The sequence below is a fragment of the Halichoerus grypus genome, chromosome 1 (genome assembly GCF_964656455.1).
Source record: "Halichoerus grypus chromosome 1, mHalGry1.hap1.1, whole genome shotgun sequence".
In the NCBI taxonomy this organism is placed as follows: Eukaryota; Metazoa; Chordata; class Mammalia; order Carnivora; family Phocidae; genus Halichoerus; species Halichoerus grypus.
The window spans coordinates 216,006,639-216,019,976 of NC_135712.1; the positions used below are offsets into that span (position 1 = coordinate 216,006,639).

General features: G+C 60.5%; 1 protein-coding gene and 1 non-coding gene across 2 annotated transcripts; both read right to left on the minus strand.

The window, feature by feature from the left end:
- Positions 1-89: 89 nt before the first annotated feature.
- CNN2 (calponin 2) lies at positions 90-7,644 on the minus strand. The gene is made up of 7 exons (XM_036100773.2): positions 7,528-7,644; positions 3,565-3,686; positions 3,048-3,114; positions 2,802-2,939; positions 1,998-2,114; positions 1,691-1,837; positions 90-1,104 (listed from the first exon to the last, which is right to left on the minus strand). Exons 1-7 carry the CDS (start codon positions 7,588-7,590, stop codon positions 829-831), a joined length of 930 nt encoding a protein of 309 aa, XP_035956666.1. The 5' UTR covers positions 7,591-7,644; the 3' UTR covers positions 90-828.
- Positions 7,645-13,116: 5,472 nt separating this feature from the next.
- Positions 13,117-13,223, minus strand: LOC118541205 (U6 spliceosomal RNA). Its single transcript, XR_004919987.1, has one exon. It is a non-coding gene; the product is annotated as a U6 spliceosomal RNA (small nuclear RNA).
- Positions 13,224-13,338: the final 115 nt, after the last annotated feature.

The window sequence follows — 13,338 nt, forward strand, 5'->3', positions numbered from 1 at the left end:
GGAGGCTGACCTGCCGCCCCACCCCAGGGCCCCCCACTGGGACCCAAGCCAAACCCCTCCCCCCAGCAGACTCCCAACTCCACCAGCAGTTTCTTCCTAAAAAGAGGTTTTTATTGCCTTTGGTCCACAGTCAACATTTCACATTATCTCTGGGTCCCAGGGCTCCTGGATGGTGGCCAGTCCCCGGGGAGGACCTCCGGGTGGGGATCCCTGTGCAGTACTTGGCGGAGGAACGGGGACAAGTACAGGAAGGTGAGGGGGGTGGCTTTGCCTCAACCACTCAGAACTCTGTTGTCCTGCCTCAGTTTCTCCACTAGCCCCCAGGGCGAGCCACAGGTGAGTCCAAGAGGGCCAGAGAAATCCAGTTCCTCACAAGACCTCAAATATTTCGGACTGTGGCCTGGCCCTCTCCCAGGGGACCTCCTTCCTTCCCAGCATCCCCTTCCACCATCCCCCCACCACGGCCTTGCAAAAAAAAAAAAAAAAAATTCTTCTTTCATTAAAACTGCCTGAAACTTCTGTGGGTATAGAAACCACAAACTGATCAGCAGAGAAAAGGGAAGAGAAGTAGAGGCAACCGGAAACCATTCAGGGCTGGTCCCCTCCCTGCCCCGGTTTCTTCCCCCAGCCCCCCACAGCTCAGCCCAAAGCCTGCTGGGAAACCTGCGGCCCGCATGAGCCCCCCACACCGTGCAGATCTGCATGTGCTTCACCCCTTCCCCACAAGCCCTCAGCTGGTAGCGCTCAGACAAGGACAAAAACAAGATGAAAACAGAAGAACCCCAAAACCACACAGAGCGATGTGGGGAGCCACCCTGCACGGGTGCCTCAGTAGTCGGCCTCCTCCCGGTGGTAGGGTGTGTACTCTGGGGCCTCCCCAGGGCCCGGGCAGTCGCCTGCAGCCGCTGAAGCCCCATCGGCCACGGGGCCTTGGGGGCAGTACTTGGGGTCATAGATCTGCCGGCCCAAGCCAAAGACCTGGCCACTCTGGTTGGCGCCCTGCGTGTAGCCCATCTGCAGGGACATGGAAGAGTTGTCACACTTGTCGGTCCCCAGCTTGGTGTCGTAGATGTGCCGCCGGGTCCCCGGAGCTGTCATGCCCACCTGGACAGGGAGGAGAGCGCTTCAGGGCTGGAAGAAGATGGGGGAAGGAGGCCCCGGGAGTCCCTGCCCCAAATTCCCCCACCATCCCCAGCTGTCTCTGCCCTCAGCAGCAGCTCCAATGGGGTCCTTCCCCGCCCCGCTTGGACGCCCCCTCTGTTCTGCCTCTATGCTGAGTTGATCCCCACGACCAGTGACCCCCTCCCTGGGAACCAGGGGCGTTTGGGTCCAGCTCTCCCTGCCAGCCAGGAAGCTCCCCAGGTTGGGGCCGAAGCCCCCCAAGAACCCGAGAGTCCCAAGACCACCCTACGGACACTTGCAATGTGCAGGAAAAGTGAGAATCACAGGATCTAAAGATACCAGGGTTGAACGGGCCCCTGGGCAATCCTCTGAGGGAGACTGAGGCCCAGAGCCCAGCAGCAACTTCCCCAGGGACACACAGCAAGCTGAGCAGAGCACAGGCCAAGAAGCGGAGAAAAATCAGGGTGGGATTCTCTGTGGGAGGCAGCCATGGGGACAAGGAGGAGACCACGGGGTTTGGCGGGGTGGAGAGGTGGGCGGGGACTGGGGGGCCGGGGCGGGGCCCCACCTGGCTAGCACACTTGTTGGTGCCCATCTGGAGGCTGATGGTGGAGTGGTCCATGGGGGGCAGGATATGGTTCTTGGGGTCGTACAGATGCCTTCTTGTGCCGTACGCCGTCATGCCCGACTGACTGGCACATTTGTTGGTGCCCATCTGCAGGGAGGTGGGCAGGAGAGGTCAGCTGTCCTCCACTCCCAGGCCTCTAGATCCGGCCCCGAACTTGAGGGGGCACGGGGCTGGACAGGCCCTGGGTCCCACCGGCAGACCCCACCCCACCGTGGCGGGCACAGGGCTGGAGGCCGTGGGCGCCCACCTGGAGCCCAATGACACACTGGCCCGCCTTCATGGTGGCGTCATCGAAGTTGCGTTCCTGCTTTTCTGAGTATTTGACGCCAATGTCCACGCCACTCTGCAGCCCCTTTGTCTTGGCCTGGAGGGGAGGGGTGCTGGGAGTATCAGGGAGGGGCAGCCGGGACCCTGAGCCAGGCCCAGACCCGTGCCACCCTGGGGATTGGGCTCCAACCGCCCCGACCCACCTGCCACCCAGCTGTCTCGCTCCAGGGCACAGCTCAGGACAGGAATTCCGGAAGGCGTCCTCACCAGCCACCCTCTGCCTCCTTCCATCACCCCAACCCTCCAGCGACCCACCTGCTCACCCGACACCTGCCCCTCGCCCCTCGCTGGTCTCCCTGCCTCCACTCCCCACGTGGCGGCCCCAGGGTACTCCTGAAATGCCATTCCGCACGCAGTTCCCTCCTCCTGAAATGCTGTTCCAACCCTGCCTGGTCACTAGACCCCACACATGGCCCGATTCCCCCTTCTTCAGGCTGCTTCTCACAATTTAGAACTTATTTATCATCTATAAGAAAGGGACTGAAGATCGAACCCTAGTGTCTACTCAGGTCTCTGGGGGATGGTGGTGTGTCCGCCGAGGCTCGCAGATTCTGACAAACGGCCCCACTCTGGCACGGGGCTCTAGTGCCGGGGAGGCTGCCTGTCGCCACCGAACCCCAAGTGCCTGGCACCTTGGGGCAGGAGGGAATCCAGGGCATCTGTTAGTCCACGTGGACCTCAGCGTGGGGCCCCAGGCGGGTCGCTGCCTCTCTCTGGGCCTCACCTTCCCGGCCAGGGCGAGAAGAGACACTTGCACCTGCGTCATGTTCCCGCTCTCAAACAGGTCGTTGGCCTCGAACAGGTCCACAGGGTTCATGCCGTAGCTGACCATGGCCTTGATGAAGGTGGACAGGTTTTCCAGCTGGGAGGAGGGAGGCAGGGGAAGGACCGTGAGGCGACCCTGGCCTGCCCACCTGCCGGGCAGAGGAGGTCCCGGCGCCCCCTCCTCGTGCCGCCCCCAGCCCCTCACCTGGTGCCAGTTCTGCATGGAGCGGTTGATCTTGGGGACAGAGCCTGGCTGCAGCTTATTCATGAGTCTGGGGGGACACACGGGGAACCTGCGTTACTGTACGGGAACCTCAGAGACCCGAGACACCACTTCCACTCTTGGCCACACCCATGCCTCCCCAAGCAGCCTCGCTGCCTCTCTCAGGCCTCAGTTTCCCCTCCTGGGATACACGCTTCACCGGCAAGGAAGCAGAAGCCCAGGAGCCACGGGGGCGGGTGTCAGCGCCACGGCTGGGGGCGGTGAGGCTGGGGGCGGTGAATCCGGGAACTCCCGGTCCGCGGGGAAGGGCAGGGACTCTCCCGCTGCAGGGAGGACGGAAGGTAAGGATGCTCATCCTTAGTAACACAAGGAAACGAAAGACGAGGAAGACCCGAGACCCGTCGCGGGGAGAGGGGGCAGGCTTCCTGCCGTAGGTGGAGCGTGACCGCGGGGCGCGGGGCGGGCAGGGCACCCAGCAGCGGCCAGCACACGCACTCACGTGCACAGGATAACTCCGTCCTTCAGACCCTTCTGGAAGTCGGGCCCGATGGAGAGGCCTGTGAGTCCCTCGATCCAGCTGCGGAGCTCCGCCTCCTTCTGGGGGTCGTACTTGGACAGGAGCTGGAGGGGCAGAGGCACGGGGAGGGGGTGAGCCCAGGGCCGCCGCCCGCGGCAGCTCCAAGGCAAGCAGAGACCCCACGGCCGGCCCTCCCCTTCGCCATCAGCAGCACCGGCTTCACAGGCGCAGACAGCCCCGCACTCGGGCACTCGGGCTCTGGGCGACTGGCGGCGGCGCCAACCCGCGCGGGACCTGCCCCCGCGGCCCCAGCCCCGGGCGCTCCCTGCACCGGAGAAGTTGCCTCTTCTCTGCTGTTTTTAAATGGTTGTGAGATGCACATGACGTTTACCATTTTAACCATTTTAAAGTGAACAGTTCAGTGGTTTTTAATACACTCACGATGTTGTGCAACCATCACCTTGGTCTAGTTCCAGAACATTCCATCACCCCAAAAGAAACCCTGTCCCCATCAGCCGTCACTCCCCGTCCCTCTCCCCAGCACCCGGCCCCCACGAGCCCCCTTCCCGTCCGTGGATGAGCCTGTTCTGGACGTGTCACCCACGTGGACTCACACCCCGTGTGGCCTTCCGTGTCTGGTTCCCTCCCTGAGCATCGTGGGCTCGGGGTCCGTCCCCAGGGCCGTGTGTGTCGACACCTCACCCCTGTTCGAGGCAGAGGGACGTTCCTGTGTGTGGATGGACACGTTGTGTTTACCTGTTCATCCATGGATGGACATTTGGGTTGTTTCTACCTTTTGGCTATTGTGAATAATACTCCTATGAACATCCATGTACAAGTTTTCAATTCTTATGGGTACATATCTAGGAGTGGAATCGCTGGGTCACGTGGTAACTCTATGTTTAACATACCGAGGAACCACCAAACCCTTCTCTGTTCCTTGAACTGACCATACCAGTTACTGCCACAGGGCCTTTGCACAAGCTGTCACTTCTGACTCAGATGTTCACATGGCTGGGTCCCTCCCGTCAATCCACTCACCAGTCCAGCTTGAAGGTCATGTCCTTGGAGAGGGCTTTCCTGACTACCCCAGCTATGAAGCCCTCCTCATACCCCTATCTCCCCCACCCTGCCTTATTTTCCTTCTAGCTTTTCTCTTTATACAATATACCTCCTTGCTTATGATCCACCCCTCGAACTTCGCCGCCCAGCTCAGTGCTGTCTCCACAGTCCCAGGACGGTGGGATAAAAATGCTCATGGTCCCCCATCAGTGCACACCATTACCCACAAATACATACACGCACCCTGTTCCCAATGGCAGCATCTCAGGGCACCAAAGGCCAAGAAAGCCAGGGGCCCAGGGAAGCCCCAGTAAGTCAGGGACTCCCAGACCAGTGTGTGGCGTGGGCAGACACGGTTAGCCCAGGGCGGCTCCTGGGGAGGGGCGGTAAGAAGCTGAGTCCAGTCCCTGTTCAGCTGTAGACTGTCCAGTTCAGTGGGCTTTTTGCTCAAGACCCACATAGATCCTTGCCCTGGACACTTTCGCTTCCTGTCCTTCTGCCCCCACCCGGGGACCGGGACCCCAGAGCCACCCTCTGTAGACCCAATTCCTACTCTCAGCTCTGCTCCCAGCTCCCTTATGGCCATGGACACAGTTCTCTCCCCGTGCCTCAGTTTCCCTATCTATGTTTGGAATTGTTTGCACAAGGGCCTCCTGAAGCAGGTCCCACCTCTTGGTTCCTGCATATAAACCCCCTGTGGGATCAGGGCCGGGCTGACCTGAGTGCAGTAGAGACAAAGGCAGGGAGGCTGGCCTGCAAACTTGATCCTCCCCCGCCCCCCCGCCCCCCCTCCATCTCCGTTCCCACAGCCCTGCAGCCCTGCCCTGAAGAATGACAAGCTGAGCTTGAGGCAGGCCGGCTCGTCTGGACGTCTGGACACCCGGCATACCTGCCCAGCTGGGCCGGGTCCCTGATGGCTCCTGGGGGCCGGGGTCCTGGGCAGAGGCGCCTGGCCAGCCCCGCCTGCAGCAGCCGCCTGCACCCCCCACCCCTGCTGCCCGGCCGGCCTTCCGCACATTCCTCCTCCTCGCCGCAAACTGCCAGGAATGCAGCTGCTGCGTCCCTGCTAAATCGGGACCAGCTGTTCCCAGAGGTCTAGACCCCCCAGCCGGCCGGAAATCCAGTGACTGCTCAGGGACACGGTGGACATCAGCCTGCCTTCATGCCAACCAGCCTGGGGCAAACTGAGGCACACGGGGCCAGGCAGAGGTCTCCAGAGGTCTTAACGTCCTCTTAAGTAGCTGGTAAAGTGGACAGGGCGTGGGTTTCAAGGCACAAGAAGCTGGTTTCCAATCCTGGTGCGGCCCGAGTGACCGTGACAAGCTAGCCACTGCCCTGCCCATTCTCCAGGCCTGCAAACTGAGGGCTGGTCACAGGGAGCCTTCTGACCTCATCCCAGACAGAGCAGGTCTCCGCATGCCCCAACGCACTCCGTCTGCGGAAGCTGCCTGCACACCGGCCAGGGTGCCACCCACTTCCTGCTGCCCCAGGGGAGATGCAGGGGGCTGCCCACCAGGGCCAGTGGCCATCAGGCGCTGGAGGCAGCGGGTCTTGGTTCGAGTCCTGACTCTGCCGCTCGCAAGCTGTGTGATTCTGGGCAGCTGGTGTGACATCTCTGGGCCCCACGTACAAACCCACGGGGCTCTTAAACTTCCTTGGCGTTGAGCGGGGCAGGACGCGAGCACCTACACGGGTGGCAGTGTGTGAACGTTCACCCCATGCCATTATTGCTGGAGTGGAGAAGAGCATGTTTAAGGAAGGTTCTGGAGCCTTAGTTCCCCAAGCCTCAGCCTCCTTCCGTCTAAGGGGCTGGAGGGAGGCTCCTGGGAGCTCACAGAGGCCATGCAGTCTCCCTTGGGTCCGCGATCCCCGGGGTGCCCGAGGGGCAGGTGCCCGTGTGGGGCGGGCAGGGCTCTGCCTTCCACATGCCCAGGCAGGCTCCCGGGGGCTGCTGGCTGTGGGGCTACATTCCCAGGTGCCCCGAGGGAGGGTGGGCAGGGATGACAAACTCCCCTCCGGCTGGAACGGCCTTGAGTGACTGGCCTAGGACATCTCCCTGGGGCTGGGAGCACCCCCTGCTCCCCCCTCCCTAGGACGGACCCTGCTGTGTGACCCTCCACAAGCATCTGCCCCTCTCTGAGCCAGATCAACAAGTGCTTTCTCAAAAGCGTCTCCCCCAGGCCCCATCCCGTGTTTCTAAGTTACAAAACTCACACCTTTTAGGATTACATTCAGGGGGCTCCGGGCATCCTGTAGACCCTTTTGCTATTGCTTTAACTTTGTCAGATGGGGACAAAGAGAAGTTACCAGGGAGCAGCTGGGCAGCCCCCTCCGTCCCAACTTCCCCCTTGGTGACGTCCCCCCCCCCCCCCCCCGCCAGGTGTTAGAGGTGGGGAAATTCCTGTGGGGGGGCCACACCCTTTCAAAACAGCGCAGGGAGGGCCCCACTCCCTTTCCCCTCCTGAAGCTTGTGTGGCCAGGGAGCGAGGAGGGGCGGCCGGGGTCCCCGCAGACCCTCTGGGCATTCTCAAGACCTCGCAGCGCCGGAGGGGCCGGGGCTGTGGGGCTGAGAGCGGGGGGGGGGGGGGGGGGGCGGGGTTCCGATGGGGGAGGGCTGGCGGAAGGGGTTAGACCCAACCGCCCCTCGACGTTGGGGGCGGTGCGGGACCGCAGAACCCACCGCTCCCCCGCAGTTGGGGGAGCCTCGGGGACGATGCCCCCGGCACAGCAGACGTTAGGGGGAGGAGGGCCATCCTCCTCCCGGGTCTCAGCGCCCACCGCCCGCCACGCGCTGGGGGAGCCCGGCGGGGGTCCCGGCCCTGCGCGCGGCGCGGCGTGCGACGGCCTCGGCCGGCGGGCTCGGGGGGCGCGCCCCTCACTCACCCGGTTCTTGACCTCGGCCGACAGCCCGTACGAGGGCCCCTTGTTGAACTGCGTGGAGCTCATGGCTGGCGGGGCGGCGGGACGCGACGGGACGGGACGAGACGGGCGCGCCGGCGGGGGACGCGCGGGCCTGGCCGCCACGCCCCCGCCGCTGATTGGCCCCCGGCGCTCATGTCCTTATAAGGCCGGGACGCGCCGGATTCCTGCGGCCCGCACTTCCTGAGCCCCCTCGCCGCCCCCGACCCCCGCCCCGGCGGGGCACCCACCGTCGGCCCCGCGGAACGGCCGGGCCACAGAGGTGCGGAGAGCGCCCGAACGAGGCAGTCCTGTCCTCTCCCTGCTGGGAGACCCTCGGCGGCTCTGTCGGCCTTTCCGCACCCTTCGGCCCGGTGATTTGGGGCGGGACTCTAATCCCCCTGGGGCACGAATGAGGACCCCTCTCTGTCGCACAGAGGCGCCTCCAGCTCTACCCCCTTCCTGAGAACTCCCACAGCTGGGTGGTGGACAAGGGAACTAGGGCAGGCTCCTCAAAGGGGGGGCCTTTGGAGCTGGGGCTTTGATGGATGAGTAGGAGTTTGCCAGTCCAAAAGGGATAGTGTTCCCAGCAGAGCAAAAGTTGCAAAACCCTGAAGAGACCGTCAGTGGCTGAAAGCATGTAGAGGTCGATCAGATAGGTTGGGGAAGGGGGGTTGGAATGAGAAGGGGCTTTGAATTTCCCACTGAGGAATGACAGGGAATGCGGAGGGAGTAGAACAGAGACTTGAGGTCAGGAGATGTCCTGGGGGTAGAGCTGAGGCTGTTGAGTTTTTCAGGCCAGGCGCACACTTGGTGCTCAACAGGTGGTGTGTGCTTGTACAGATAATCAATCAATCAATCAATCAATGACAGAATAAATGGATTTACTTGTTCAGTAATTCATTCATTCATCCATTGACACAACTACTCATTGCTCAAATGCTCCCTGACATGGCTTCTGGGCCATTCCCTTGCTAGGAGATGCTGGCTCGCAGGAGACCTTAGCTCCATCCCCGCCCGTTCCTGGAAAGACAGAGCCGGGCACAGACTCCCACCCCTGCCTTATGTGAGCAAGTACGGGACAGAAAGAAGAGTCTGAAAGAGGGATGGAGGAAACTGGAGGGGAAGTGGGGGGTCCAGGAGAGGTGTCAAGGAAAGCTGCATGTAAGAGGGGACATGGGAGATGGGGTTTTAAAGCATGAGTAGGAGTTTGACACATTTGACAAGCAGCTCATTGGGCTCGGTGAGGGCTCAGAGATGACTCACCACTGCCCCTTCCATGGGAAGCACACCTCTCTGGCTCCCCAACCCCTGGATATCTGTTACCTCTCCACCTCTCATTCTCCCATTCCATCTATCTGAAGATCCTTTCTTCAGGGTTCAAGTCCTAGCCGGTGGTCTTGGGTGAGTCCCTTGGGTCTCAGTTTCCTTGTCGGTAAAAAGGGGGAACCAGCACACAGCGGGGAGTCAACAATGAGACAGTGCGGCTCTGAGGGTGGGGATAGTGCAGTCTGTTGGTATCTAGGTGGGGAGCTGTGAGGGTGGTAGGATCCTGGAGCAGGGGCGGGGGGGGGGTCAGGTAGACGCCTTGTGGGTCCCGCTGGGGCATGGGAATCAGTGGGACCCACGGCGCGGTGGAGAATGGCAGCGGGAAGGGTGCTCAAGCCTGTCCCCCGGCCCCCACCCCAGCCTCTGGTGGTCAGTGGCTGCCAGCAAGATGCCCATGGGTCTCCCTGCCATGCCCAGCCTCTGGTGCTTGGCCAAGGAGCCACCAGTGACTCTAGGGACACCATCCGCACTGGGAGGCTCTGGGCTAGAGAAGTTGGATGTGACACCTGCCCGTGCCCACTCAGGCAAGCACGTTCGCAGGGCAGGGCCTGCCGGTTTTCTGAGGCGCGGGACCCCCAGACCTCCTAGCATGCTGTCCATCAGGGACAAGGGGGCCGGCCGCAGCTCTGCAGCCTCACCACCCCCTCCCAGTCGAGCCCTCCAAGTGTGGTCGGGGCGCCGGAGGAGGCCCAGGCTTCCCTTCATAGATTTTAATTAATCCTGGCTTAAAATTAAATTCAGATTTTGCAAAACATCTGAGCACATTTGGAACAACTTGGGGATGTGTGTTTTCCTGTTCAGTGTAAGTTTTACACAATCTAGCTATGGATGAATATTTCCAGAGACACGAGCGTGGGGACTGAGGTGTGCGGGGCGTGGGGAGCACGCCCCCCAGATTTGGAAGACCTCATGCAGAAGAAGGTATAAATTGGTACCTTGTTGGGCGCCTGGTTGGCTCAGTTGGTTAGGCGACTGCCTTCGGCTCAGGTCATGATCCTGAAGTCCCTGGATTGAGTCCCGCATCGGGCTCCCTGCTCAGCGGGGAGTCTGCTTCGCCCTCTGACCCTCCCCCATCTCATGTACTCACTCTCTCATTCTCTCTCTCTCAAATAAATAAATAAAATCTTTTTAAAAAAATAAAAAAAAATAAATTGGTACCTTGTTAACTTTTCATACAGATTGCGTGCTGAAACATTACTAAAACTGTTCTCTTCTAGTTCTTTTAACGTGGCTTAAAATTTAAAATCACGTGTGTGGTCAGGCTCATGTTTCTATTGGCCCGCGCTGTTCTGGACCCTGGGCCAAATCCAGATTCCAGGTTTGGTTTGGTTTGGTTTTTTTGGGATGGCTCTTGAGCTAATAATTTTTTTTAGGGGGGGTACATTTTTAAGTGGTTGAAAAGAATCCTTTTCTGCAGCACGTGGAAATCCTATAATATTAAAGTGTCAGCTTCGAGACAAAGTTTTACGGGCACCCCGCTGTGCTCATTCATTTACAGCTGCCGTCATGCGACCCCGTCCTGAACGGAGCTCTCTCTGGGCTGCCAGGCTGAGAATATGGGCTTTTTGGCCTTTTACAGAAAATAGTTTCCCCACCTGGGTTCTAGACACTCAACCTCCCAGAACCCAAGAAATCCAGACTCAGACATCCCCAAACTCAGAATCCTGGAGTCTGGAAGCTTAGGACATTATAATTTTCGAAACTCCGCCTGAGGACCTCAGATTTATGGGATTACACAATTCTGTATAATCCTTTGGCCTCAGGGCCCCCACTTGGAGCCTGGCTTCAAATCCCAACTCCCCACTGGGCTGTGTGATTTCATGCAGCAAAGACACTTGGCGTCTCCAGGCCTCCTCTCCCCATCTGGAAAGCTCCTTGCAGCCCTTGGGTTTGCTGTCAGCGTGAAACGGGTTAATTTGTCAAGCACTCACAGTACCACAGGGTAATCTAAGATAAGGGTTGTCCAGTCAACACACGTCAGTATTTTAGGAATTCTGGCCGCCGTTGGGAACCTGGCAAGGAGGTCTGGGACCCCTGCAGCTGCCCTCTGCCCATGACCCCCAGGGACTCACTCATTCCCCCAGGACTGACCCCTGAGGAGACTGCAGGGGATGTGGAATGATGCAGGGCTCAGGGGGAAGGGGCTGTCGGTCCTCCAGGTACTCTGGGGTGGGACCTCGGTGATGCCTTTGGGGCAGGAGGCCACAGCTGGAGGACCTGGGGTTACAGGGTCCCCCAGAGCCTCAGCCTCAGGTACTGGGTTGGGGGCTGGGCCTGGGGTCCTGGTGGCAAACAAATCATCTCAGGACACCTGCAGGCAGAACAAGCCCAATGCGGACAACAACAAAACAGTAACAGTAACAATAGCATCTCAGAGGACAGAGTGGGGGACCTGTGAAATCAGGTCAGGAGCCTCCCTTGCTCAAAATCGGCCCTGCTCCCCGAGGCCGCCTCCCCCGAGATGTCCTCCAGGACTCCTCCCACTGCTGGGTGAACTCTCCACCACACTGGCCTTCTCACTGTGCCCCAGTCCCGTCTCAGGGCCTTTGCCCTGGCTGTGCCCTCTGCTGATGCTCCGTCTGCCTGGCTCCTTCTCTGCCCTCCCCCCTGTTCGACGGCCAGCTTCTTGTGAGCCTCCCTGGACCCCCAATTAACTCTCAACCCGCCCCAGACCGGCTTCCTGCCCCTAGGCCACCAGCACACCCCAGACGCCTAGCAGCCGTGCCTTCAGCACCCTGGGACACCCAGCCCAGCTTCTCACTTCCCCGACGGTCCCCCGAAGCGTGGGTGTGGTGTGGCATTTGGTCCTTCTCTATCGCTTCGGGCTGAGACTTCCAACTCTCCTGGGCCATTTTTCTTTCTTCGTGACAGTGGCTTTCCGAGGAGGCCAGCAGTCGTCCACTTGCTTTGGTGGCCCTGAGTTTCTGCCACATGGCAGGGAGCTCTAGACAGCGCCTCAGCCACAGGTGGCCATTTCAGTGTAAATTACACGCATAAAAATAAATGGCTACATTTCACATGCTGGAGGCCTTGGACCTCGCTGGACAGATGAGCAGCTCGCGATGCCACCCCCGGCCGCACCCAAGCGAGGCTGGGTTTAGGCTGGGTTTACCCTCCAGGTCAGAGGAACATCTGCCTGCCTCTCTGTTGGGAAAGACCATTTTTTCCTCCCTTTGCAGGTAACAAGTGATTTGGGAGTAATCCAATAATTTCAAGAGTGTGCATATATTGAGCTCTATGCCAGGCCCAGCTCTACGTGCGGGGCACTCTATGAAACAGGAAGAGAATGCTCTCAGCCTCCCTCCTGGTCGTGGTGGAGTAGGACACCATCTGCGCGGCCATCTCCTGGGTGTGGGGCTCCCAGGATCACAAAACCTGGCGGGTGGATCTGGAAGGTTCTCTCAGCTTCCTGGTCACAGCTGACAGGTCTCCTCCCTCTCTGACCACCTCCCCCATATCCTGGACTTTCGCAGAGGCCCCGTCTGCCCCCCTCACAGTGGGATGCTCGCCCTCAGGAACCAGATCACACATCAGTCTCCCTGCGGGTCCTTGAGCTCTGTGGGGGCTCAGGCCCTGGGGCACCGGCAGCCGCCGTCCCCATTTGCAGCGGGCCTGGCGTCCACTGTCCTTGGCCAGGGCGGCCGCTCAGGCGTCCTCAGCCCGTGCTCCCCGTCTCCCCCTCCGCCGGTCCTTCCACACTTCCTGTTGCAGCGGGGAGCGTGTTCTGGAAGCACCCGGCATGCAGCAGCACTCGGTGAATGTTCACGCGGTATTTCCGTGGCGGCTGAGCGGCCTTTGGAGGACACTGAAGGAGGGAGCTCGAGGGGCGTGCCAGGCTGAGCGCTGCCGGGCCGGGGGCGGCGGAGTGGGCAGGCACACCGCTGAGCCTGCGGGGCAGAACTCCCGCCGGAGTTGCCGGGGCTTTTCAGGGCCCAGGTCCGCACTGCTCGCGGGCCCGCATTGTGCACGCTGTCGTCCCCTCGTGGACCACGCTTGCGCGGGTGGCAGGTGGCAGATGCACACCGGAGCCGCGCCCAGCGCGGAGTCTGGAGGTCGGGAAGCGGGCGACGGCAGCTGAGCCTCCTGAGCGACCCGGCTCACGGAAGGAACACCGTGCACTCGCCGGGCCACCGTGAAGCGTGGGACGTGGCTCGGCCCTAAGTCGGTCCTTCCCTTTCGCGCATGCAGCAGGCGCTCTCTAGATGCTCGCGCCCACCCGCCGTCGCGGCGAGCGGTGCTTTGAGGCAAAATATGGAACGCTTCACGAATTTGCGTGTCATCCTTGCGCAGGGGCCATGCTAATCTTCTCTGTATCGTTCCAATTTTAGTATATGTGCTGCCGAAGCGAGCACGGTCCTAACGCCCTACACAGAACTATTTAAAGTCCAAAAGTAAAATCACTTTACAGTTAGGCCACACCGATGTAACTGCATTCACCGTGATTTTCCTAGGGCTCCATGTAAATGG